The sequence below is a fragment of the Thunnus thynnus genome, chromosome 18, assembly GCF_963924715.1.
Source record: "Thunnus thynnus chromosome 18, fThuThy2.1, whole genome shotgun sequence".
Taxonomy (NCBI): Eukaryota; Metazoa; Chordata; class Actinopteri; order Scombriformes; family Scombridae; genus Thunnus; species Thunnus thynnus.
The window spans coordinates 21,675,262-21,701,127 of NC_089534.1; the positions used below are offsets into that span (position 1 = coordinate 21,675,262).

General features: G+C 39.2%; 1 protein-coding gene across 1 annotated transcript in view; it reads left to right on the forward strand.

Annotated features, from left to right (window-relative positions):
* The window catches only part of rngtt (RNA guanylyltransferase and 5'-phosphatase), a 92,227-nt gene that overhangs the window by 17,028 nt on the left and 49,333 nt on the right, over positions 1-25,866 (forward strand). The window contains exons 9-10 of the mRNA XM_067571633.1: positions 10,423-10,558; positions 14,448-14,519. Coding sequence (XP_067427734.1) covers positions 10,423-10,558; positions 14,448-14,519 — 208 coding nt within the window. The remainder of the gene's footprint in view (positions 1-10,422; positions 10,559-14,447; positions 14,520-25,866) is intronic.

A 25,866-nucleotide genomic window follows, 5' to 3' on the forward strand; every position in this document is an offset into this window, starting at 1 on the left:
AAAGATGGATGTAGTGTTGTGATGTGGATCTGCGGTCTGTATGAGGGAAAACTTACATTTATAGGTACATGTGAAGGACAGCCTGTTTGGATGCTGTCGGTCTGATATTACTTATTTCTACTGAGCTGAGAAATTGATCACAGTTCTTATTTGTGCCTCGCCTGAACCACTATTCGGTTAAATTAATCCAGCAAACAGTCACACCTTTCATCCAAGTTTGGCTTTTCTGTGAAATTGAATTTGCACAAAAGAGAGAATGATGAGAGACAGTTTGGTGAAGTAAAACATCCAATCGATTGAAATTCCACAGGTGTGTGTGTCTGCATTACATGGGGGATAATACCTCGGATTGATGGACAACAAACCCCGGCATTAAAGCCAAAACAGGGAGGAAGTGTGCTCTCTTTGGTATCTACTGAACGTAAAATCTCTCCAATGATGAAAAAGCTGTAATATATGTGAAGGGCTTTCAATGAATCAGATAAGATTAATGTGTTTTGATGTTGTGTACATTTACTGATTCTGATTACTGATTGCAGCTGTGCAGTGTGATCTTACTTGTTATTCCTGCCATGACTTGCGTGGACTGTGCAGAGAATTTCTAATTAAGTGTCCTACTCTCTAGCCAGTGGCATTTTAAGACCAGAAATGGATTTTTAATAGGAAATTTGTCTCTTCAAGGTGGTCCAGAAAGATGTTCTCTTTGCATGTTGCCAGAGGTCCTCGCTTGAGTATTACATATTCTAAATCCCTCCAGCTTTCTTTTGTTACTTAGGGAAACTTTCTTATCTTAACCATTCTAATGCAAGTCATTTTTACTTCCAAAGTGAGTAATTTCCTTTTTGATTTCATACAAATCTTTTTTTTTTTTTACAAGTTAAATGAGCAAAAATGTTCATTTTCAACTACGTCTAACGCTCTGACAGAGTTCCTCACAGCCCCACCTGGATGATTCCCCGCACACCTGCAGTCTCTTCTAATGTCTAACGCATCAAGAATTATGACTTCCTTGCTCAGTAGAACAGTAACAGGCAATATGGTGACAGAGTATTACAGAAAGCCCACTAACCTAAAAATATTATGCAGCCATCCCTGACGCACAGACAAGTCACACAGTGGGAAAAAAAAACTGTCACCGCGTGTTATCTGCCAAGGAGGTGGCTTCTAATGGGCTTTGGAAAGGACAGCAAAATCAGTGGATTTGCCAAGAGGGGAAACATAGGCTGAGTTGGGATTTTAATCGTCTTGTTGTAGAGCCTTCTGTCATGGCTAGATTGGTTTGTGCCCCAGAGAGGAAGAGGAGGGAAAGGGACCAATTATGTCCTTGGGATTTTCAACAAACAATGCTGCTCAACTTGGGCTTGATTAGAAGAAATTGGACTGAAGAAAGACTTTGTTAAATTTCTCCTCGAAGTCATCTCCTATCCGTAAAACTACAACTTCACTCATTCATTTAAAATGAGTCATTGATAATCAAGTGTTCGACATGCCTGATCTTTTGAGTAAAAAAGAGTTTAACATAGTAGCTGTCTGTCTATTGGCAGGTTTTTTTAAAATAATTACTACATGTCTTTCACTGTTTCTGTTGGTTATTTTCTTGATTTATTATTAATGATATCTACATCCTTGCTTAGTAGACATCTCATACACCATATTGTAGTAAAATCCTTCCCCTCAGGTAAATATTCTTACTAAAACTTTGGGCTGTTTATTGCAGCTTTGTGCATTTGTGACTCCACATTATAGCCTACAAACACGGAAATTGTATAACAGGGAACTACATACACTTGTTAACAGGTGCACCTGCTCTGTAATGATTTATGCCAAAGATACCACTGGGAAGCTGTAATGTGGTTAAGCTGAGCCTTGTCTTGATGAGGAACAAACTCAGAGGCTGTTGAGCAGACAGTTTGTACATCTCCATATCCATTTTTTTTTTGTATTTGTAATTCTTTAGTAGCAGAGAACTGGCAGATAAATGGACTTAAAGCTTCTTTTTAGTGTTTTTTTTATCTTTTTTTGTCTTGTTCAATGCTCTATCTCTCACAAGAATACTTGTCAGATGTTAACCTAAGGTTCTTCCATTTACACATGGAAGTCCACATGGGCTTAAGTCAGAGTTGCTTTTGGCAAATTGGGTGAATTAGCAGGCGTCTTCATTAGTAGGGATGGGACATGTTTCCTCTGCTGCAGTGATTTGTGATATGACCTGGCTGATAAGACAAATGTAGTTTTCTTGCCAACTCTTACAAAACTCCAGTGTGTTTTGGGATCCTTCTTTTATTGAACAAAGGTTTAAATGATTTAAAAACAGACTTTCAGGCAATGTACCCTCAAGTATGTCCATCATACCTCCCTGCTGCATTTTGTCTGGATGTAGCTTTTTCCAAACAAATGTCATAGCAGCACCGAGGAGAACAGAAGAATGTAGTAATGTAACGTGCCGTGTGTGGTTTGTTCTTTTCAACATTGGGTGTTGGTTCTTTTGGATTTAACTCTTAACTCTATTGTATAAAGGAGAAGTCAACCTGGCCTCTTTGGACACAAGAGAGCAATCCTGCCAATTGACGCACCGCTAATGATGTGCAAAGCTGCTAGATTTGATCTAAGGCCTCCCCTGGAGCTCAGCTGCTGTCAGTCATGCCGCAGGAATAGTCTGGGAGAGCCGACACAATGGCCGTCTGTGCCTCATTAGGGTTAAAGTGCTCGGGGGACGGGGCCCGGGGATAAGGATAAAATCAGAGGCTCACAGCACCCATCAGAGGACAGGAGCGTAAAAGAGAGAGCAGGCGGGGAGGGACGCACACTTGTATGAATAAAGGGCCACATTAGAATATTTTCTGATGGTCATAAAAAAGGAATACAGTGGCTGCTGGTGCTATACCTTCAGAGTGGGAGAGAGAGAGAGATGAAGACGGCGAAACTGCGATGAAGAAGAGGACCGCTGGGAGTTATGCAGCACTAATGGTCTCCTCCTGGTCTCTTCTGAACATACTTGACAGTGTTAGCCATGGCTAACTGGCCAATTAGACAGCATAGTAACCGTTTCTGCTCAGCGCGGTCCTGTTGTGTCCTCACTGGTTGACAGATCTTCTCTGTAGTGACACTTAAGTCTGTCTGTTTGATCTTCTCAGACATTGGTTCTTTTCAGGGATAAAAAGATAATATCCCTTTGCACAAGAGGACCTTCCTGTCTGTGGGAGTCATCATTTGCCTAAACTGAGCTATCCAGACATTTCCCATTCCCTTTCTTATCGAGCACAGTCTTCATCGCCTTTTAATGCTTTCATTGTGTGCCCACTCCCACCCTGAAAATGTAAACCTTCTGTAGCTATATCTGGCCATTCTTTCCTTTACCTCCCACATTTTTTTTTTTGTTTTTCCTTTGCAGTTGCTGGAAGACTTTTGGATGACCCTGTTTTATGTCTTGGGGCTAGTGTTTTCTTGCTCTGTCCTGTTATGACTGGAGGAGGAGGAGGGTCAAGCTCATCCCTCTGAGCTCTCCACTCCTGTCTTTTAAATGAAGACGGTGTTGAGGGTTATGATTACCACTTTCTTTGGCCAGCCTTCAACTATAATGGAAATAATGTTGGTAATGTCTAGCATCTCATTTGACCCCCCCCCCCCTCCAAACTAAAAGCCTGTGTAGAAATGATCACCAGCTAAGTATAAGTAGGGCATTTATCAAAGATGAAGCTTTTTGTCATGCTGATGGTTTTCTTCTCTTCTCATCCCTACCCAACTTCACTTGGTTTCACAACAATAGCTACATATTCTCCTCTATTGAAAATTGGAGCTGTTAAGTTGGACTGAAAGTAGTAATTCCTTCAAAACTGGATAGCAATTTTACACCATGCTGTGCCTTAAGAATGATGGACATAGTAAAAAAGGACTGTATTCTCAACAAAATGCTCTCAATCTCAACAAATTATAAGGGGAATAAAAATCATTTATTTATTTATTTATGTTATTTCTTATATATGGAGTTTTTTTTGTCATTTATGGATTTGAAATTCTGTTCAGTATTAGAAGCCACCATCTTTCCATCTAAGAATTCAGTTTGCAGCCTCATATTGAAATGTTACTGAAACAATCAATTAGCTGATCAACATATGATGCTTTTCTCTGTCACATGTGATAATAAACCAAATATTTCTGGTCAAATAAAGCAACAGTTTAGATTTTTATAGACCAAATGATTAATCGAGAAAATAACAGATTAATCAATAATGAAAATAATCTTTAGTTGCAGCTGTAAGTTATACTATTTGCAAATATTCTTTATTGTTTTTCAACCATGATTTCTGTCAACCCTTTATTATCTGCTCACCCTGCTGTGGCTCAGTTTTTAAGCATGCTGCAATTTGGATTCATTAAGTAAAGTTGTCATTATTGTGATGCCACACTGGAGCTGAAACCATTTAATCAATTAGTCCATCGACCAAAAATTAACTGGCAACTATTTTCATATCAAATAATTGCTTAGGTTCGTTTTCAAGCTAAAATATGACACATTCTCTGGTTCCAGCTCATCCAGCGTGAGGATTGTCTGCTTTTCTAATCAGTGTAAAATGAATAATTTTGGGTTTTGGACAAAACGACCAATTTGAAAATGTCAGCTGGGGTTTCTGGGATATTGTGATGAGCATTTTTCACAGTTTTCTGACATTTTATAGACTAAGGGATTAATTGCGTAATTGAGGAAAATTTTAGGCAAATAAATTGATAATGAAAACAATTATTAGTTGCAATTTTATACAACGGAAAAGCTGTTTATCTTTTTATACAACAGGCACAATTCTGCTTTCAGTGCTGAGTTCTGTCAGCTTGTGTAGTATTCTACACACACACACACACACACACACGTTCTTGGCAGCTTGTCAAATTTCCCACTTTGAACCAGCTGGTATTGATGGCATATTTATTACATCTAATCCCTTTGTGATAATGATGGAGAATCACAGCAGGTATGAGATATGCATAGCTTTGTCAGCAGGGAAGTCTTCTCAAATCCATCTGTGTCATCAGACTTTGTTTTACTGAAAGGTGTACTTCCCTTCAGCCTGACTTTGTACACCATTAATACTTTTTGTCAATTTTCATGGCACAAATTCCCTAATATGTTAAAGTAGGAAGCTAATTAGCCTCCATGTTGAAGTGCATTGATTAGGATACTTAACCTTTCGAAACATAGAAGGACTGCGGTTGCTCATTAGTTCATCCTGCTTTATCCACCACTTGGTATTTTGTGTTAAAGAGCAGCAGGCAGACCGTAAAGTGTAATTGGGTTCGTAAGAGGTGTTTAATGAAGCTACCATAGTGTGTCCCCTAGGACTATTTTCATGGGGGTGGTAGACCCCCCAAAACTACTAGGGGATGGGTATCGTTAGGAGTTTTTCTTTCTTCTTTTTCATTATTATTTAATTTTTTGGGGGCAGGGTTGAAAAGGTGTTTTTATAAATTACTCTTATTGGCTTTTTACTCTCAAAGCTTTTTATTGCACTAAATTATTAAGCATGGAGTTGTCATCAGCTCGAGTAAAACTTTATGTTTCACTTCACTTGCTTCACTGTTTCCACCTCTCTGCTCTGCTCGGGCGCTGCACCTCTCTCGGGGTTTCACTGCGCTCCTCATGTGAATAGAAGTTCTCTCTGAGTAAAAAAAACGCCAGCCGCTCTATGGGTATTTATCATGCAATAAGATGAGGAGTCTACAGTTATGCTAGAAATTCTTAGCGAATGATGGCGCTAGATGCGAAGTCAGAGGATCACCAAGATTCACTAACACCATGAATGTTTGTACCAAATTTTATGGCAATTCATCTGTCAGTTGTTTGAAATGTTTTTCTAAAAATGTCAGCTTCATGGTAGCATTACATAAAAAATCAAGGAAGCACCAAAATGCATAAATGTCTGTACAGAATTGCACAACAATTCTGCCAACAGTTGTTGAGATATTTCAATGTGGACCAGCAGACCGACATTGCCGTCTCTAGAGCTGTGCCTAAAAATGTCAAACATTTTCGACTTCCAGCTTCTCAAAAAATGAGGATGTGCTTGTTTTCTAGGTTTTATTGTACTGTAAACCGACTTTTTCTGGATTTTTACACTGTTTTGGACAAATGAAGCAATTTGGGCTCTGGGAAATTGTGATAAGGACTTTCCACTATTTTTTGACATCTTTTAGACTAAACAACTAATTGACTAATTGAAAACATCAAAATTCACTGATATATGTGAAACCCAATAAATAACAATGTTAACAAAGGAGTTGGGTGCTAATGCTCAATGGTGAATGCTCACTGCTGTTACTGTTTGGAGCTTTATACTGTAAATCAACAGAAAGGAAACATTGGTGTCTTTGTTTCTGGGTGTGACCCATCTTCTCAGCTCATCTTTGGGAACCAACAGAAGGGAGGATAAAAGATTTTGTCTGTTTATTGTCCCTCGTTTGAAATTGCCTATAGTGTCTGCCAACACAGAGATCATCCCACGACGTTGCTCAAACAGTAAACATTTGGTATGAATGCTTTGCTTACACTCGTGCTTCTCTGGATATTATATTTTATCACCAAGTCTGTATATTTGGCTACTTGAAACTACACATATTTGGTTGACAGTGGCTGTGATTACATGCGTGCTTCATTTCAACTTGTTTGATTAGAAATTGTTTGGCCCTTATTAATTATGACATTTCTTCATGTACGAACAAATAAACAAATTGACCTCATACAAATAAGTCATCTCTGGTAGTTTAAATTCACCCCAATCAGACCAAAACATCCCATTACACACCACATTTCAGGCACGTCTTTTCTCATTTGAATAGCTCATGCAGAGACGGATAATTGCTTGAAATTGTAATTGGGTTTAAAAATGATTTCATTGACTTTTTGTCCATATGGGGTGTTTATATTATAACAAATCAGCTCACGGAATGAGAGCTGGTAACAAGCTACTTTTACAGCTCCCGCATCTAGAGAAGATTATACCTCAAAGTAGAACATTTTGAGTTCACCCCTGAAGTGTGCACTCATGCTATTTAATGATATTCCCCTCCTCCACTGTATCATTTCTCAAGAGTGTAGATGGAGAAATACAAGTTTAAGATGTAATGCGTAAGGGTGCTTGATGCTTGTGCTTCATGCTCCAGCAAACTGGCACACCTGTGAGTATCATGTAGAGGAAGAGTGGAGTCAAATTAATACCAGCCAGACTCTCATATCGGGGCCCACGCTGGTAAACTGGCCTATTTTGACAGCTATTTTAACAGTCTAACAGTCTCTGCTCTCAGGTTTTCAAATCTCCCAGTCGCTCATGGATAAAAAAGTAATTTTCCAGCAATATCCTGTCTTTGGAGTTTCTCTATTCTATTTAATATTCAACTTAATTTTTACCAAACCCAAAATAGGGAAGTATACAGGATGTGATTGCCAAAAAAAATGGTAAAACTCCCAGTGTAATGCATTCTAATCCAATAATGACACAAGATACCACCCCAAGAATGACCACAGAGAGTCTCAACAAAAAGTGAACATTCACATCTTAACAATAGTAGTTTAAAGTATATTGTAGAACTGTTGCATTGGATTGCATGTGTTTGGTCAAAGGGGTTTTAAAGTTTCCCCCCTGCAGGAACTGAATTTGTGGACGACTGCAAATTATTTTTTTCTGTTTCTTGTTAACTTCGAAGTCTTTATCGCACCTGCAAAGGCTGGCCATGGATTAGCTACCCGCTCATGCAGACAAATCACCTAACCACTGGTGATGTATGCTATTTGAAGATAGAGTTAAGAAGTTTGTGTTGGTGCAAGACAACCAAGGACAGCTGTAATAGAAAAGGGAATTCGTCGGCCCCAGATAGTTTAGTATTTCTGATGCTCAGTCTTGAAGTGAGAAAGTGGTGGTATGTGGAATTTAGAGTGTTTGAACCAAAACTTTTTAGATTCTAAAACCTACCTGCTTCAGTTTTGTGAGGTGAAAAGTTGTGATGTTGATATTTTTTTGCCAAAGTGCTTTGTCTCTTCAATCATAACTCCTATTATAAAGCACAGCTAGATATAAGGGCCAGTGGTTGTTTTAAGTAATATGTTGTAATTAGCAGGTATCTGTTTGCAAATCTTCCTTCTTTTCTCAGACACGATAAAAGCTCTTAACGCCTTTACCTTTTTGTTTATTTGAATTAAACACACCAATTTGCACATTAGAGATAAATACAGGTTCTTTGCTGGTTTTTGTAGCTCTGAGTGGAACCCAAATCTCAAGTGTTTTTTTGTTTTTTTTTCTCTTTGCTCACAGCAGTTCAGTATGAATTAATTAAAGTATGATTACCATATTAAATCCTCCAAATAAACAAATTAAAGGAAATCATAGGCAGCTTTGCTTTTCTGGAGGATTGATATTTCAGCAGAGCAATGCCTATTTTATTAATAAAGTGTTACAAGTGTCATAAGTAAGGGATAATCAACGCGTAGGTGTGTGATAATCGGTTTTAAGGCACAACGTGGAGGCCAAGAAGCATCCGACATGAAGCGGAGGGTGGATAATCCTGCTTAAACCATGGTCATGCGCCAACAATATAAAATAAAAGCATTTGCAAATTTTTTTGGTGAAACTTTTGCACTCAAAATCAAAAGGTTCCTAAGCAAGAGTTGTCATGACAACTTGCCACACTGTACTCGCCGCCAGGCTGAACCTAGGCATAAAATTCACGTAAGATGTCATTAAGCATAAACGCAGAGTCTCCAAATCAGTGTTCTTTTGTTTTTTGGTAGAGAAAGTCTCTCAGTATATTTACTGCCCATTTTGTTGCCTTTTTTAAAAAAAAAAATCTCATCCTTCTCTTCCTCTATCATTTAAGCTCTTCAGGTGTCAGTTCCTTGTGCCGTTTTCCGCTTGGTTTCTTTCTTTTCTTCTCCATTTCTTTTTCCTCTGCTGCGTCCCATTCTTCAAAACTTCACAACGAGTAAGCGTTGACAGCTGTGCTCTTTAATGTTGCTATGGTTACAGGTTGGGTGGCGGATGAATTTAGTATGGTGATTTAACTGGAGCCGAACTACGTGTGCATTAAACGGTTTTAATGCACACTTGCCAGCCAGTCAGAAAAGCGTATTCACCCAGACCATGGTATGAAGATTGATGATAACTGTCCGTGAAAAAAATACAGTTCCATACAGCAGGGGGAAAACGCAGTAAAGCGTGTTAATCAACCTGCTGTTTTCACTTCTATTTACTTTTGACAAATTGCGATTTGAATGTAATCTATGAAAAAAAAATTCACATGTAAAAACATCAAGAGAGACAAAGTGAAGACTTGAAGCAAGCGAACCTCCCTCCAAAACTTGACATTATACCTGTTAAGAATATTCATGAAAACATAATTTCTAGTTAATCAGACTTAAAAAATCACTTTTAAGGATCCCTTGAATACAAATTAAAACCCAGTTTCTGTTTTACATTTGAATTATCACAGAACTTCCTTTAAATTTGTTAATCTGCGGTTTAGATTGTCTGTCTGGAGAAATATTAGATGATGAAGAGGACACAGTTTAATGTCTTTGTAAAAAAAAAACAAAAAAAACAAGTAATTTTCAGTAATTAATTCCTACAGTACTTAAATGTATCTATTGTAGCATTTTAATAACAACCTATAAAACAACATCGAACACAGCTGCTGTGTAATTCAACATTAACAAAGGCTTGTACAGCCAATGGTGGTTAAGTAAACATGCTAACTAATTAAGTTAATTGATATATGGCAAACTGCAGTGACTCATTACTGTATAAGTGTATGTTCATGTTTAACAAAAAGAAAAACACATGCTTATGGGTGCAATTAGAATAATTAACTAAGAGTGAGGGTCCTATTCAAACAGCATAAACAAGTCCAATAAAGAAAAAAATTTCAGGGCATTTCTGTCCATTATACAATCAAGAAAATATGCACATAAACTGAGCTCCTTCTTCCATTTATTTTGGGATGTAGCCTTTAAATATTTACATCTATGAATAAAATCTAAAACCCAACAAAATCAAATTATTGACCAGAAAATCCAAGTTTTTCTCCTTCAAGCACTCCAGCTTACATAGATGTCACATTTAGATGCAGCCAGCTCTAATACGAAAGCCAGAATTCCTTCACAGATGCACACTGGAAGAAAATATGTTCTACAGTCTCAGTATCCCTCTCACATAATCCACATGAGTTGTTATTCCAACTCAATCTTTTATGCAGCAAGCGATTGGATAGATAGATTCAAAAATGTGAACGGTCACTTCTTTGGCTTTAGGTAGAATCGACTGAGACAGATATGGTTTTCTCTATTTTGCTAGCGGTTATGCTAGTTTGTAGCGGTCCGAGTATAGTGAACAGCACACATACAACTCTCCAGCTACATAACGGTTCATCCTCTCCTCCCCACAGGTACATGATGCTGATCAACGGAAAAAACGAAGTGTTCATGATCGACAGAGACAACACTATCTTCCACATAGCGAACCTAGAGTTTCCTTTCCGGAAGGATCCACGTGTCCACTTAGCAAATACTCTGCTGGATGGGGTAAGTTATTGTTCCTTGTGATACTTCTTTTTAATGTTTTATGAAGCGCCATCGTCTCTTGGTGCTTCCTGAAAATGCTACCATAGTTGACCATGTTCCTCCTTTGACTGGAATTACGTTCCCTTCTCCGTCTCCAACCTCATAACATTCCCATCCTACTCCTGCTGCTCAGTCTCATAGATTAATTGACATCGGTGGCCAAAGATTAAGTAAAAGAAGAGCACATTTCAGTCTGACAGTAGAGCCTATCAAAGACGGCTGACAGGAAAATGATCATCCATATCCTGGAGAAAAGACTAATGAACTGTTTTACTGTTTTCTGCCACTGTTGCTGCCTTTCTGTTCCACACCGTGTTGTGATGTAAAGCTCGACAGCGAGCTACACGGGGTGGCGGCGGGGGGGGGTCGGTGACTTATCCTCACCCTAAAATACCAAGCTTAGACTTTTATTGGCATGTCTGTGCGGTCGAGGTCGCGCAGGTCCCAGCTCTCCCCAGCAGCAGGTGCACATGCATGAGTCATTATCACACTCGCTAACTGAAAAACCCAGGCAAGGAAACTGCTGCGTGTTTATGTAGTCAGCTGGGATTTGATTAGATACGTCTGGCTTTTTGTTTGTGTTCGGTATTCCACTATTGGAGAGAACGGATAAGTTTCCTGTCATTCTTTTTGTTTTTCCTCCAGCTCTTGTTTTGCCAGAGTTTAGCAATTTAACGTAGAGTATGTATGTGCTTCCTCTCGGCCTAACAGCCGCTGATTGATGCAGTGAATTTAGTTTCCTCTCTCAGGCGGGACACATAATTGTGGCGTATTAGTGTTCCTTTTGAAGGAGCGGTGCGGATATGTGTTAAGATTGCTACAAGGTTTGTTTTGACTGGTGTTTATTTATCTGTTGATGCTTCCAGCTCTCCGTTCAGAGAGGATGTGTTTGGCTGTTTACACTGAGCCCTGTTGAAGCCCAGCTGTGTTATCTGATGTTTCATCTTCAGTCCCAAAGGCACTGGTCTTTGTCTTTACATGCTCTTTTTGTTGTACGGTTTTAATAAGCTTTACATCATCTCAGGTTCCGATATCGGACGACTGCGCTATGTAAATTGAATTCCTGGCGGTTTCCTTTGGTCAAATTAATGGATTCATCCGTTTGCTGTCTGTCTGCGCAACGGTTCGATGCACCAGATGCATAGTGATGGCGGCCTCCTGGAATGACATCATTTCTTCCCTCCAACCCCTCCCACAGCACTATGCATGCCTGCCGTTCGCTCCCCTCTCTCCTCTCTACCCGTCTGGTATTGGCAAATGAATGTGGACGTGTGGTTCTTTTTGTCCTGTGAGGTGTGAAGTGAAATCACGTCTCCCTCAGTAGGGATGCACTTTTTTACTTTTTACATTCTTTAGATTGATGTACACACTATCAGTAGTCGTTAAGGTGCAAGAAGTCAAGCAGCTGGTCCTTATCCTGGAAACGTGGCACACACACAACTACCAGTGAAGCCAAAACCCAGCTTCTATGGTGAAAAGATATAAAGTCAATCATTTTTTCAACAAGATGTTAGTGGTCTCATTAGATAATTTCTCTTCATGTCAATCAGAGAGGCAACTTTGAGAATTGTTTCATCTAAGATATTAAAGGAATAGTTAGCTAACTGGCTGCTGGCAGTAGCTTCATTTTCACTGTGTGCAGACATCAGAGTGGCATCGATTGACTTATCTAACTCTCTGCAAGAAGGTGAGTAATTGGATTCCTCAAAATGTCGAATTATACTTTCAAGTCTCAAAGAGAATTCGGCTCTTGTTTGCTTGACTGACAGGCGTTACTGGCTACACAGTTCATTGTGGTGGTTGACTGTGACAGTTTTGCTCTTTATCTCCACCTTAGTCCCAGCTTGTGCCACCAGGTTTCATGTCCTTTCTGACACCTGTGGGTGACATCACAATCACAAGCTTTCTCACAGAGGGATGAAGTCTTGATTCAAATTCAAAAATGTGTTTTCATATCGATATTCAAAACACGTTAATCTAAAAATATCTGCAAAGATATGGCAGCATAGAACAACGTGTGTGGATGGCTAGCTGGCTGTGCTTTCCTTTCCGGCCATGCTGCAGCTAACCATCCGCTATCCTCCCAGCTAGCCCCAGTTCTCCGTGTGGATCCAACCGGAGCACCGACACCAGGTTTGTTATTCAGGTTAAAGTGGGAAGAAGCAGCGGGGTCTGTCAGGCAGCTGAGTGAAGTGGAGCCTGCGAACCATCAGGGTGAAACCGCAGCCTGCAGAGGAGCTGCTGTGTTCGGCCGCACGGATAGGAAACACCTCAGCTAACAGGATGTACCTCTCTATTTGAAAAAAACTTCTTTTTGGTTTATAACAGCAGTTGGCAACCAGTGTATTAGGTCCATTATCCCCACCTTCTGCTTCAGAGTGTGTGCCAGAGATTAAATCTGACCCATTAATCCTGTCTGGCTAATAAACTCAAAGAAAACTCTTTTGTTCGACCCACTTGGCAGGTTCATTAAAGTTTTAATGCTCAGCTCCTGAACTCCAGTCTTTTTAAGTTCTTCTTTCATTTATTGTCTTTCTTGATCATACTTGGTACAGTCTGTGATTGCATGCATAATAGTCTGCTCAGCCAGGTGGTAAAAAAATATACACATATATCAGCATCAATAAACAGCCCAAATGAGTTGGAAAATATCAGCATATCAGATATGTGCAGATATATGCATCCCTAGTAATATATTAATGATTCCAGATAGAAAACTTCAGTATAACATCAACTCACCAGGGCTCCATCTATCTTACCAACATGGAGCACAGGTGGAACAGCTGTAGAGAAATACTGATCTGAAACCACATTGTGAAGTCAATGAAATGATAACGGAGCATTAACCAGGAATGCAGGCATGTTTCAAAAAATGTACAATGTGCTCATCTGGCCTGACTACTATGGCCTTGGTACTCAGATTTAGCCAATTAAAAAAAAACAGGTTGATCTGGCTTTAAAAAACCTTTTTTCTGCTTGTTAATTGTCAAACGTTGTGACTGTGAATACCATCTATTTTGTATATTCCTGTCACGCAGTTTTGTCACTGTCACATTAATTCGTTTGGTACAAATGAATGTATAAAATACAGTTTTTGAGTAATAGCTGAGCCTTTTAAATTATTTTTTTTTACCTGCTACCCCTTTACCTGTCAGTTACAGCAGTTAAGTCGCCTAAATATTTTATGAGGGAAAAGGGAATAAATAGAGTTCTCTAAATGTAGATCTTCACTCTCAAAACACAACAGGTAAAGCATCAGAGATGAGACCCCACCTTCGGTTTCTGCGCAGCTGCCGTGCGGTTTTCCTACTCATCTCTGCGGTCACTACATTGCGTGATTGTGTAACAGTTCCTTGAAAACAAAGCATGTGTCTGCAGGGTGTCCTGCACCACCGCTGCACCTGACTCTCAACTCGAGAGCTTTGCATAATGAATGCACTGTGCTATTTCTGCTTCATCTCCTTCTCCAGACTCAACCCCACACACACACACACACATGCATATACATATCCCCCCACCTACCTCCCCAGTTCCTTCATATGTATTCCTCCCATGGCTGCAGGCGTCTGCCTCTCTGAACATGCATCCCCTCGAGATTGCTCACCCCCTAGTGTCCCGCTGGTAGTTTCCATCCTGCATAACTACTTTCAAAGAGAGACATTTCCTATATGCTTTGACATGAAGATCACCCATATTTAGAACTTTTAGTTGTATATAATTTGTCCATCTTTTCTGTTCAGGTCTTTATCTCAGTGAGTGTGTGGCTCATTGCACCAAATAAATGTACACCTCCTGTCTCTTTTTTCCCTCTCTACCTCTCTTGACCCAACTCTTGTCTTTATCCCTGCAGGAGATGATCATTGACAAGGTGAATGGCCAGCCCGTCCCCCGCTATTTGATATACGACATCATCAAATTCAATGTGAGTAGCTGGGTTATTTGAAGAATGTATTGTCTTTTCTTTGACCTATCGCTTCTGAAAATCTGCCAGATCATGAAAGAATAAACAAACAGCATGTCGGAGGCAAGTTATTAACACCGTGGGGCTTTTTTTTTTAATCCTCTAAAAAGGGGTCTAGTTCAACAGAGGAAATCGTTATTAATATAATTTGTTGTAGTAGTCTCACAGCAGTTGGTATCAAAGATAATCCGAGCAAAGTCTCGGGCTGTATGTCAGGAAACCGCATTGACGTGAACGGGATTTGCTTATCCTCAAACCTGAAAAATCCAAATTCCCCGTCGGGTTCCTTGCAGGCTGTAGCGAGCGGCAGAGCAGCGTGTTCATCCTGGCTCTGCAGTATTTGTACAGAGATGAGTGTTTTGTCAGCCCACATGCTGGAAGGAAGAGTGTTGCACTGCTTGACCCCACACCCTGTCACGCACCGGGGCTTTGCTAAAGCCTGACCTTAAGCACAACACGGAGGCTGAACTGTGTCTGACCCACGTTGCACATTTATGAGCTTCGTTTTTGTGCTTTTTACCACTAAAATAGCTTTTGATAAAAAAACAAAAAAAACAAAACATTGACCCAGTCTTTGATAATCCCTTAGAATAGCAGTTTTGATTTGTAATTTTGTTTAACATTAATACAAACTTTTAACATTGCTGAGTCACTCTGTCAGGTTGAAGATCAGTCCATTAATGTGCATTTTAGTTGGTCAGCTGTAATTGCTCTGCTGCTTTTTAAAAAAAATTTTTTATTTTAAAGTGTAATAGCATGTTTCCCCATTCCATTATTTTGACTTGGCCGTTTTTCTTGAGAACAGCCTGAGGACAACATTACAAGGCTGTTAATTGCTAACACTCTTCCGAACTGTAAATTAATTCATCCCTTCAACCGATCCCTGTGCCGCTAATGGCAACCAGGCAGGCAGAGACAAATGAGACTACAGTTTGCCCTTAGCAATCCTCTGCTGTTTTCCCCTTTTATAAAATCTTGATATACACCGAGGGATGAAGGAGGGGGGGTTAGGAGGATACTTCAGCCATTATGTTTGTATGTCGCCTCCTTTCCCCCATCGATCGGAGGATCACACAAGCAAGCGGCTCGATAAAGCCACCAGTGGCGAGGGTAACGTCTTAGTAAGATGGTGCAGAGGTTTGCAACTCCACATGACTCCCTCAAGTCACCGGTAAAGCGCTGTTGTATTGATCCTAGCCAGCCATTATTAGCCTTCTCCATTATTTGTGGTGGGCTTCTCCTTGGCACAGAGACTCTATCCTGAGACTGAGGATGGAAGTGCAGCAGGAGGGAGAGCACACCACCTGCTAGGCTCATGGCCTAACGTGACACCTAACTTGTTTGGAAAGTCGGGTGAAGCACATTGCGGGGACACTTTTGATTAGAGCGGAACGAAAGGTGTGTGTCCTCTCACCATGATGGGTAATTTAGATGTCTGTGTCGGGTCAGACGGATTTTGATAGAATTAAATAAGTTTTGTCAGTGTATACCATATAGCCATTGATATTATCAGTCATCCTACTGAATGCTATTATGTGGCGTGTGCTGATGTGTATAGTGCCACTCCAACCATGTAACCGATTAACCCTGATTATCACCCTGAGACATGGACCAGTTCTACAGAGATATTTTAGTCTGTAGTGTTAGGCCAGTCTTCATTTTGCTCTAATTTTGACTAATTTTAAGCCAAAACAATTAGACACCCTACCCCCAGGCTGACTCAGACCTAAGACCCATGTTACCATGGCAACAATCAGTGACACCTGCTGACAAAGTGGCACCCAACAACAAAAAGGAGGAAAACACTGCTAATTTGTGGTTTGCTAACACTGTTATGGAGCGAGCAGCGAGAAGGGAAAGAGTTTTTAGAGAACGCAGTAACCAGCTAGAAACATACAACCATGAGGACATCATCAATCATTTTTGTTTGCCCAAGGAAACTATCCTGAGCCTGACTGAAGCACTGAGTCCCGCCACATTAATAAGCCACAGTGTCCCAGCTCTGCTACAGGTTTGCACTGCGAGGAGATTTTATGCAACAGGAAGTTTACTAAATCCCTGGTTCCTCAACTGTGTTACCTGTTGGCCCAGATCAATTCATGACTCACAAATATTAAAAATATCTGAACTTAACCTCGCACTTTGAAGCAAGGAACCATTGATGAAACCATGGCTACAGTGCAGCTCATGGTTTGACATGTAACACAGTAGAGAAGGCATTTTCGCAGTCTTCGTGGAGAACTACAGATGGCACCTGACAGAGTCTGCAACATCATCTGTGTGACTGTTGCGCTGCATAACTTGGCACAGTGTATGACAAAAACAGGCTATTTTAATTCTAAGCAATTTAAAATATTAAATGCTTCATCATCACTTTTTTCCTATTAACACTACAACTATAATCAAGATTGTTTACTACATTAATCATAAGGGATCTTTGGCTTCCTGAACCTGAAAGAGAAGATAACAGAGATGAATATCCAGAAATCACAATGAAACTGAGCCACCATGTTTCCTGCCTTCCCATGACCATTCAGTTACATAAAGGAATTAAATAAGTAACCAATTGTTTGTCTTAGTTTTTTTTAACTCAGATGTTACAAGAAAACATTTTGTTAATTTTCTCACAAGTTAATTAACATGCATTCATGCAATAAATTATTTTGTGGACACAATAAATAATGACTCAATTAAAACCACAATAACAATTAGCAGCTGCGCACTAACAGAGGAAACTCTTGATATAACATGACAAAAAGAAATATAGCACTGCAGTCTCGGTAAAATTCATGTCAAAACATGCGTGAATTACAGAAACTACTGGTATACACAAAATATGTATGTCTCCATTAACTGCATCTCCATTTTCCCGCTCCCTACTGATGTCACCATCGAAACAATCACTACTGCTAGAGACATTATTAGCCTAATGTTACCTGTGTTCTCCTCTTGGCTGTCATTTTTCTCTGTCTCTCCCTCTTGACACAGTGGGCTGTTGTCATGCCAGCACTGGGCGGTGTCTGTCAGGGACAGCATTGATAGATGTATGATAAATATTGTATTTTTACAACAAATTTTGCCCTCTGTATGATGTATAATCATACAATGTTGGGACATTTCTATTTGAGCGAGTCCTGAAAGACTACCCTCGTCCACACAGGCAGTAGCACCGTCATCCACTGTTTATCCCCCAAAACAGAGGCGACAGAGGTGTATATCTGCAGAACCATTTCCATTATGTCTTTAAGCTTTTCCTGTGGTCCTCCTGTTTTAGGATTTCTATTGAATATTTCTGTCTTTTTGTCTTGTACCATGTTTTTATATCTTTTTTTGAACGTCTTTGATGCTTCTGTCAACTGTGGGGATTAACACTGTTTACTGTTGTTGCAATTTATTCCATATCAGGTTTTTTTTAAGTTGTTACTCTTTGCTGAATCTTCAATTGAATTCAGTTGAATTCTTTCAGGAGGCAAACATTTTCTGCTTTAGTAAATGGAGCTGAGTGGTTGGACGTGGTTACTTGGTCAGCCATGTTTTTTACTTTGAAAAAAGAATTCATTTACCCAGAATTCATTGTACTGTAGTCCTGCTTAAACCGATTTGTGCAACGGATGAATTCAGACGTCCATTTGAAGTCTAACTATTTGTGATATCTAAGCCATAGTCTAAGTCTGTCTTTGTGAAACTGGCCCATGGACTGAATATTCTATTCCTGCTCTTGCTGCAAGTCATAAACAGGCTTTTTTGTCTTTCCAGTAAGTTGTTGCTGCTTGTCAGTCACTGTCAGCTCCCCCACTGTGGGGGAACTGACGAGATCTGACGAAGGCACAACAACAATTACATATGTCTTTAATTTTCAAGTTGTTGAAAGCTATTATCCTGAAATAAAGCTTGGGAGATTTGCATTTGACATCCACCGTCCTTGTCCTGACACTTTGATTGACCTTGTTATCTTTCAATTTGCCAAAATAATCGTTTAGATTCAGAATTAGACAAGATAATTGACTCAGTCGGATGAACCGCTGATCAGAAAGGAGCGCTTGTAACTTTCACTGCAGTGCTAACGGGGGCGAAACCTTATCTGTTGCTTTACTGACATCAGCTCCATTTACTTCTGCTTGAGAAGTTTGTCTGCAGGTACAGGCTGTAGCTATGCAGGACTTTCCATACTAATAATAGTCCCTGGGCTGCATCATTCCCCTCAGAACCACAGCAACATCTCTCTGATGATGTGCTTTAACTCCTCTGCAGTCACATCTCCCCGCCAGTCTTTTAAATTTGTGCTCCTGCAGTACATCAACTATATGTCATAAGTATGCTGGTAATGATTTTCATTTAGAGCAGATAAGTAGTGGTACCAGTCGATAGATTAAAAGTAGCGCTGGTGCTGAGGTTTTATTGCCGTCTAGCTAGTAATAACAGATTTACGGTTAACCTCAGTTGCTTTAATTTATTCATACATCAGAGTGCGTCTCTGCATCTCAGAGTTTACCCTGCTGGGACTTTCATCTGCATTTTGCCTGTGATTACGACATCAGTCTCCACCTTCATTTCCATGTTGAACATATGGTTGGACATGTGGACACTGATAAAAGAATTAAGTTGGTTGTTATGGGGATAAATCTACTAAAATGTTGATGAGGAGGCAGTAAGTCTCCCTATTCGACAATTAAATAGCCTGAAAATTGAACAATGGACAAGGACACAGACAGTGTCGTGCACTGAGTTTTCCATAGAATACTAATGTACCTTGTTCTCAATCAGTAATCCCTACCAATGTCTGCACATGTCCTAATTAAGCACCCAAAAAACGTTACCCCCTCTTCATGTTGTTATTGGATTAATTATCAGAGGAGACTAAAATATATTCAGAAACAGAAATAGTCATGACATTTCTATGGTAGGAGAATATTTTCTCCATCCATAAATTATCTTGCAATCCTTTAAACCGTGCTGCATCACACTGAACTGACATCTCTTTGCTATGTTTAAGATGCATTTTTTTAACGTTGTTTTTGAACTCTATCTGAGAGGTATGATCAGTTCGGTGTTGAAGTGAGTCATAAAGGAGCAGGAACAGTAGGTTTCAGGGGCTCTTACAGAATAATCAGATAGACTATCGTCATAAATCTTGGCCTACGACCTGCCAGTTGATATTTGTATACACAAATAAGTTCTCATTAAAAGCCAGTAACCAGAGAAGTTCTCAGCTCATAATGTTAGACAAGGGGGGGAGATGGTTAAACACAGTGGAAATTAATTTGGTTTTGGATATAAAACAGAGCAAAAACCATCGTTCATTGTCTTTAGAACAGCTGAAAATTTTAGTAATGTGAAGATTTTCTGGTTTTAAAAGAAAGCTGCTGTGTTGAATGACATTTTCCATCCCAAAGATAATACAATCAAAATACTAGCGATAAAAATAAAAAAAAATTGACTATTGGAGCAAAGTCCTCGCAAAATAAAATCATCTATTTTTAAAAAAAATCTGCTTCAATATTGCCTCAAAATAAAAATATTGCTTGTGTATTAATATTGTATTGTATAAAATATTGCTGTGTGATCCGAACAGATAAACAGAATATGTGGTTATAAACAGTTTTAGGCGAAAACACTCTGAAAGCCTTTTATGTTTTTGTTAGGAATCTCCCAAGGGAAGCTGCACATCACGCTTCTGTCGACTGGTTTGAGTGCTGATTTTGTCACCAGAGTATGATGCCATTTATCCCAAATCATCCCAGTCAGACAGCTTTTAACAGTATTCCCAGTACTGTCTTTGCAAGAATTGTGTTTTTGCTGTATTCTTGAGTTCATACTTTAGTGACTGCAGCCTCACATTGAAGAAGGCTTTTATTTCTGGTCCTGCAGCTCTCTGGTGTTTAACATTTAATGTGTTTTTATATATAGATTCTTTATGCAGTTCAATTTAGCCATAAAGGTGGTTATGCAATAGACTGAACTGCACCTTGTTGAACGTGATACAGGATTTTATGGATAGCGTGTTTTACTTGGTATCATTTTTAAGAACCTTCAGACTACTGTTCATAAAACATCATAACTGTATGTTGAATAGAAACAGTATCAGGCACTTACTGTTACTGACTCCAGCTAGCTCTAAATCCATAAGAGAATCATATTGCATTTATGATCGAAGTGTGTATGTTTCTGTTTTAGGGCTGCACGATCATTCAAAACGATCTTTATTCCCAGTAATATCTGATTAACAAGATTCTTATCTGCTGTGTTTTCCTGTTGAACAGGCGTGGACAGCACATGCCTTGAATCATCCACACTTACATCTTGTTCTGTCCATATGACACAGCTGACAGATGGTACCGAATGTGTGGGACATGATACCAGCTGTTGCTCCAGGAGAACGTTGTGCGTCACCCTAAAAGAAAAACAAAATAGTCTCCAAATGAGTTTCTTGAACTTTTATTTTTAGGTTGCCAATTTGTCCCTTTTAGAAGTTTGCATTAAGTGAGTCAGACAGACTCCAAAACAAAGACACAGAAGCACAGTCATAGCGTGCTGCTTGATTGTCAAGTGTTTATGGCTAATGTGTTAGCAAACAGTTGCCTACTTACACATCCTGCAGACAAGGGGCAACATTGTGGGATTAAAACAGTCGATGTGTGTCAGAACGACATTCTCACCTGCTGATACTGGTTTCTCTCACTGTGGCAGATGAATGAATCTGTTCAGCACAGATGATCAAATGTGATCAGATGACAGCAGACAAACGCGCCATGGCTCCTTGTAGCTCACTCTAAATACAACACAGAAGAAGCTTTAGTGAGCAGTTCACTGAAGGTTTCAGGTCCTAAATTCATATAGCCTCCAAAACAAAAGTAACTGTAAGTTTTACCCATTAAAATACAAATATTACTTGGTATCATTCACCTGATGTGTCAGCTGACTGTGACTGACGCAGCATGCAGTCTGGTGCAGGTTATTAACTGAAAATATACTGCAGTTTAACATGCAGGATGCTGTTATTAACATACAGATCTTTGCGGTCTGTTGATAATAACATGACATAAGCTACATCTGTTTACAGAAACAGGTTAGACGCTAACGCCAGCAAACCCCAGCAATAACACACAGATTAGATTGCGCACATGCATTGTAATAATGTTAGGCACAAACAGAATATCTTATACTTGACATTAGTGTTTACTTGCGATTGAAGTTGTCTCAGAGGAAACACTGCTAGCCATGCCGCTGCCGCTAGCGATGTGTCGATCATGAACAAGTTGGTTCTGAGCTCCTGTCTGAGAGCCGATTTCTTTTTTCTTTCTTTTTTTTTGTAAATTAATACAAGACAGAATAATAGAATGATCTTTTCACCACTGCTCAGCCATGCGCACTCTATATACTGCCTGAATGTTGTGTTGACGTGTATGTGCGTGCGACCAATCACATGTGATGACTGACAGAGATTACACCGTCAGGTTAAAAGCAGGTGGGGGCTTACCGCCTACAGTTCTGAAGGACTGCAGCTGCCCTGTGTTGTCTTCTCTTTGATTTACCCATTACATAAGGTTTTTATACTAAAAATAATGTAAAATTATGGTATTCTGGAAATTATAAGGTTAGTATAATTACATTGAATAATTTAATTGATATATGTGCATGCATACCATCAGATCAAAACATTGCTTAATTTGGCTGAGTTATAAAAATTTTTTAAAAAAATTTATGTGAATGCAACCAAAGTGCAGTTTCCTCCTGTCGGCTGTGACCTCTCTGCTCTGCGTGTGTGTAGCTCAGCCCCACTCTTGGTCAAACAGATACACAGACCTGTTGTCTTTATACATCCATGACACAGACAGAGAGTCGAGGAGAGAGACGGAGACAGCGATGTAACTACGCTATGAGTCCTGACCTCACACCCTGTGCAAGGTTATTGGCTGGGGGCTACACACCCACTGCCCAAAGGTTAACACCCAGAAGCGTCCCAAACACAGCAAAATAATAAGAAAATACAGGCAGACGGCAGAGTCTCTGCAGATAAATACACCACCACACACTTCTAGTGGGTCATAAGTGATGAAGGATTATTTTTGTATGAGTTTGTTTCAGGAAAATCCTGCGTAGTACACCTTTTTAAGGGATTTAATAAATAATGTTATGTTCAAATGGGTCAAGATGCAGAACAGTTTTACCAGCCATGGCTTCACCCTCACTGGGTGTAGTATTAATTCTGTAACAAGAACAATTGTTAGTTAATAGGAGTTAGTTTCCAAACTGTGCCATTTTTATATTTTGATTGTTTTGAAGACTCATGACCTGTGTGAAATCTCTTCTTCTAATTACATCCTGATACTCCTGCAGGCTACATTTTCAAATTTTGTTTGCATTTTAAAGACGTAATTGGTGTAATTAAAAATGAAATGAAATCTTCTTAGGAGGTAACAAAGCTCTCATCCTTCACACCATCTTACAAACAGTAATGGTTGTATTTTTTTTCTCACACATTCTAGTATCACTACGCACAGAAAGCACAGCTGTGTTTTCTAGGCTTTATATGTATGTATATATATATATATATATATATATATAAGTCACTGGTTGAGGATTATTTATGTTGTCCATAAGGCTTTGCATTGTACTGTACTTGCTTACATAAGACTGCATACTCAAAGGGATACTCTGATCTTTTTTTCTGTTTTTCTGAATAACTGTATGACTCATGAGACAATACAGTCAAGTAATTGCATCTAATCTTAACGTATTAATGGCCATCCACCTCCTCATCCACCTCAAAACAAAAATCTTTTTCCTCCTCCCAATTCCATAGAAAGCTCTTGAGAAAAGAAGTAGCCTTTACCCAACAGTAACCCAGCAGAATACAAATGCCCCCAAGTCCCCCAAGCAACCTTCCTGCACAGTGCATCTTGATATAGATCAGGGAATATTGATCCTTAGCCCACTAGTATAGGACCAATAAAGGTGTAAATGTTTCACCATATGTTTTAAGTCAAATACAAAAATGTCCTTAAAAAAGCTGAATGTTGGAATGTGCCAGAGAAACCAAAAATAAATGCTCCTCAGTTAGCCTTCACAATGTTGGAAACACAACTTACAGTGAACATTAGATGTAAAAGCATACAGACAGAGCTTTAAATATGGAGTGAAAACTCTGTTTTTTCTTATTTTTAACCTGGTGAGATTATCATCAATAAGGATACCAAGACATTCTGTAATTAATTTTGTAACGAGATAACATGGTTAAGAGTGTCTAGTGCCTTTGATACATCTACAGATACTCTCAGCACAGTTCAGTTTTATTTAAAGGTTTTTATTTGTGTCATTTAGAAGTTGTACCAGGATCATTCAAGTTGAGCTTTTCTCTTTAAAACCCAACTGATAAGAGTAGACAATTGTCTATTATGCCAAAGTATCTTGTACCTTAGGACACTATTGAAGAATGAGAATTGTGTCATTTTATAAAGAGGCTAATTTTGCTTATTTCCACTGATCAAGAAAGTACGCGTTTTGCGTCATAGGTTGGAAATGTGAGAAAGTATCTGTTGACATATGGAGGCATTTTTAGATGTTTTCTGATCATCATGGCCAGGTGATGTGTGAAAATGTTTGCCTCATTCTTTTTTTTCTGTCTCTTGGCAAAAAAAAAAAAAAAAATGTCAGCTTGGTTGCTAAGTTTGAGCTCCTTTTTTTTTCCCCTCTGATAAATTGTGAGAAATATTAAATGTCAAATTGTTGTCATGCATTTAGTTTGTATCCATCTGGCAGATTTTCAGAACTCATTTCTCATGTTGCTTCTTTTTTCAGTGATTTTCTTTTTTTGCGATGATGAAAGTGGGATCTGCGAGTCTTTTTTTAAATCACTTTGTCAGTTGAGCAACGGAAATACATGGTGGTGACTGTAAATTAACCGTGCTTCATTATCATCACAAACGCCTCTGTCTCCATTTAAGACTTTAAACTGGTCGTATAGTCATGTTTCTTATGACATGGATGTTCTAATTTTATACCTAAGCGTCTTTATTAATAAACTGCAGACAGGCAACTTCAGCATTGTTGTATTTTTTTTCTTATCACACTCACAGTGAACTGTCAGATGGGTTTGGTGACACCTTTTCTCTGCTTGCTTCCCTGTCTGTATGAAAGGTAGTGATGGCTCAGGTCGCTGGTGCTTTATCTGTTGAGAACAACTGTGTGTGGCTGGCCAATGATGAGAGGAATGTGTTGTCATAGTGACAAAGAAATACTGATTCCACCGTACTTGTTGATAAACACATGTGCACTGATGTCACGGTCTCGATGTTCAGGGCTTACTGTGTGCACTTGGCACACTGCTCACCTATTGTATGGTGTAAGTGTGAATAAGACCTGTATGCTGAGACTTAAGGGGCCTCCGTCAGAACAGCTTCAGAAACCTTATTCTCCCACACATTTCCAACATTAGGGGTGGCTGTGAGGTGCCCTTTTTGTAACTTTCTGAAACCGACAATCTGACATTCACACCCAGTTCATGTAATGATTGGCCAGCTGTGCAGAGGTGAGAAATGATCCAGGGTTTGAATTTCTCCCTCTAGCTTTTTTTTATTTATTTATTTATTTATTTTTATTCTTGACCCCAATTATTTCTGTCACTTTTCATGTGGACAACCCAGTGCTACACCATGAATACCTTCCAGACAAGACAGTCTGAAAAAATATGCTCCATTGTCCTGGTATTTAAACGATATCATGTCTCCTCCCTTTCAACGACAGCCGGCTTTTCACTCCACTTTCAGTCGACCATGAACCAATCCTTACTGTCATTTACATTGCTGCTGAGGACGATGGACAATGTTACTGTGTGTGCCAAGATTTAATAGTGCTAGTTAGGGCTGAAACTTAGAAATATTTTCATTAATGTGTTTGATTATTTTCTTGAGTAATTGATTAATCGTTTGGTTCATAAAATGGTAGAAAATGCCCATAATTTCCCAAAGCCCAAATTGACTCATTCACATATCAAAACTTATCATATAAAACCCAAAAGATATTTGGTTTAATATCATAGAGGACAAAAAGAACCAGCAAATATTCACACTTGAGAAGCTGGATCCACATAATTTTTGTCAATAAAAAAGCAAAAAACTTCAGCAATTAACTATCAAAATAATTGCAGATTCTCATTTTCTGTTGATCAACTAATGTATTAATCGACTAATAATATCAGCTCCAGAGTTAGTCGATGGTTCATCCTCATGTTCCTTTTCAGGCCCTAAAAAATGTTCCAACAAAGTACAAAGTATGCATCAGAGTTAATGTGACATTAATGTAAGGGTTA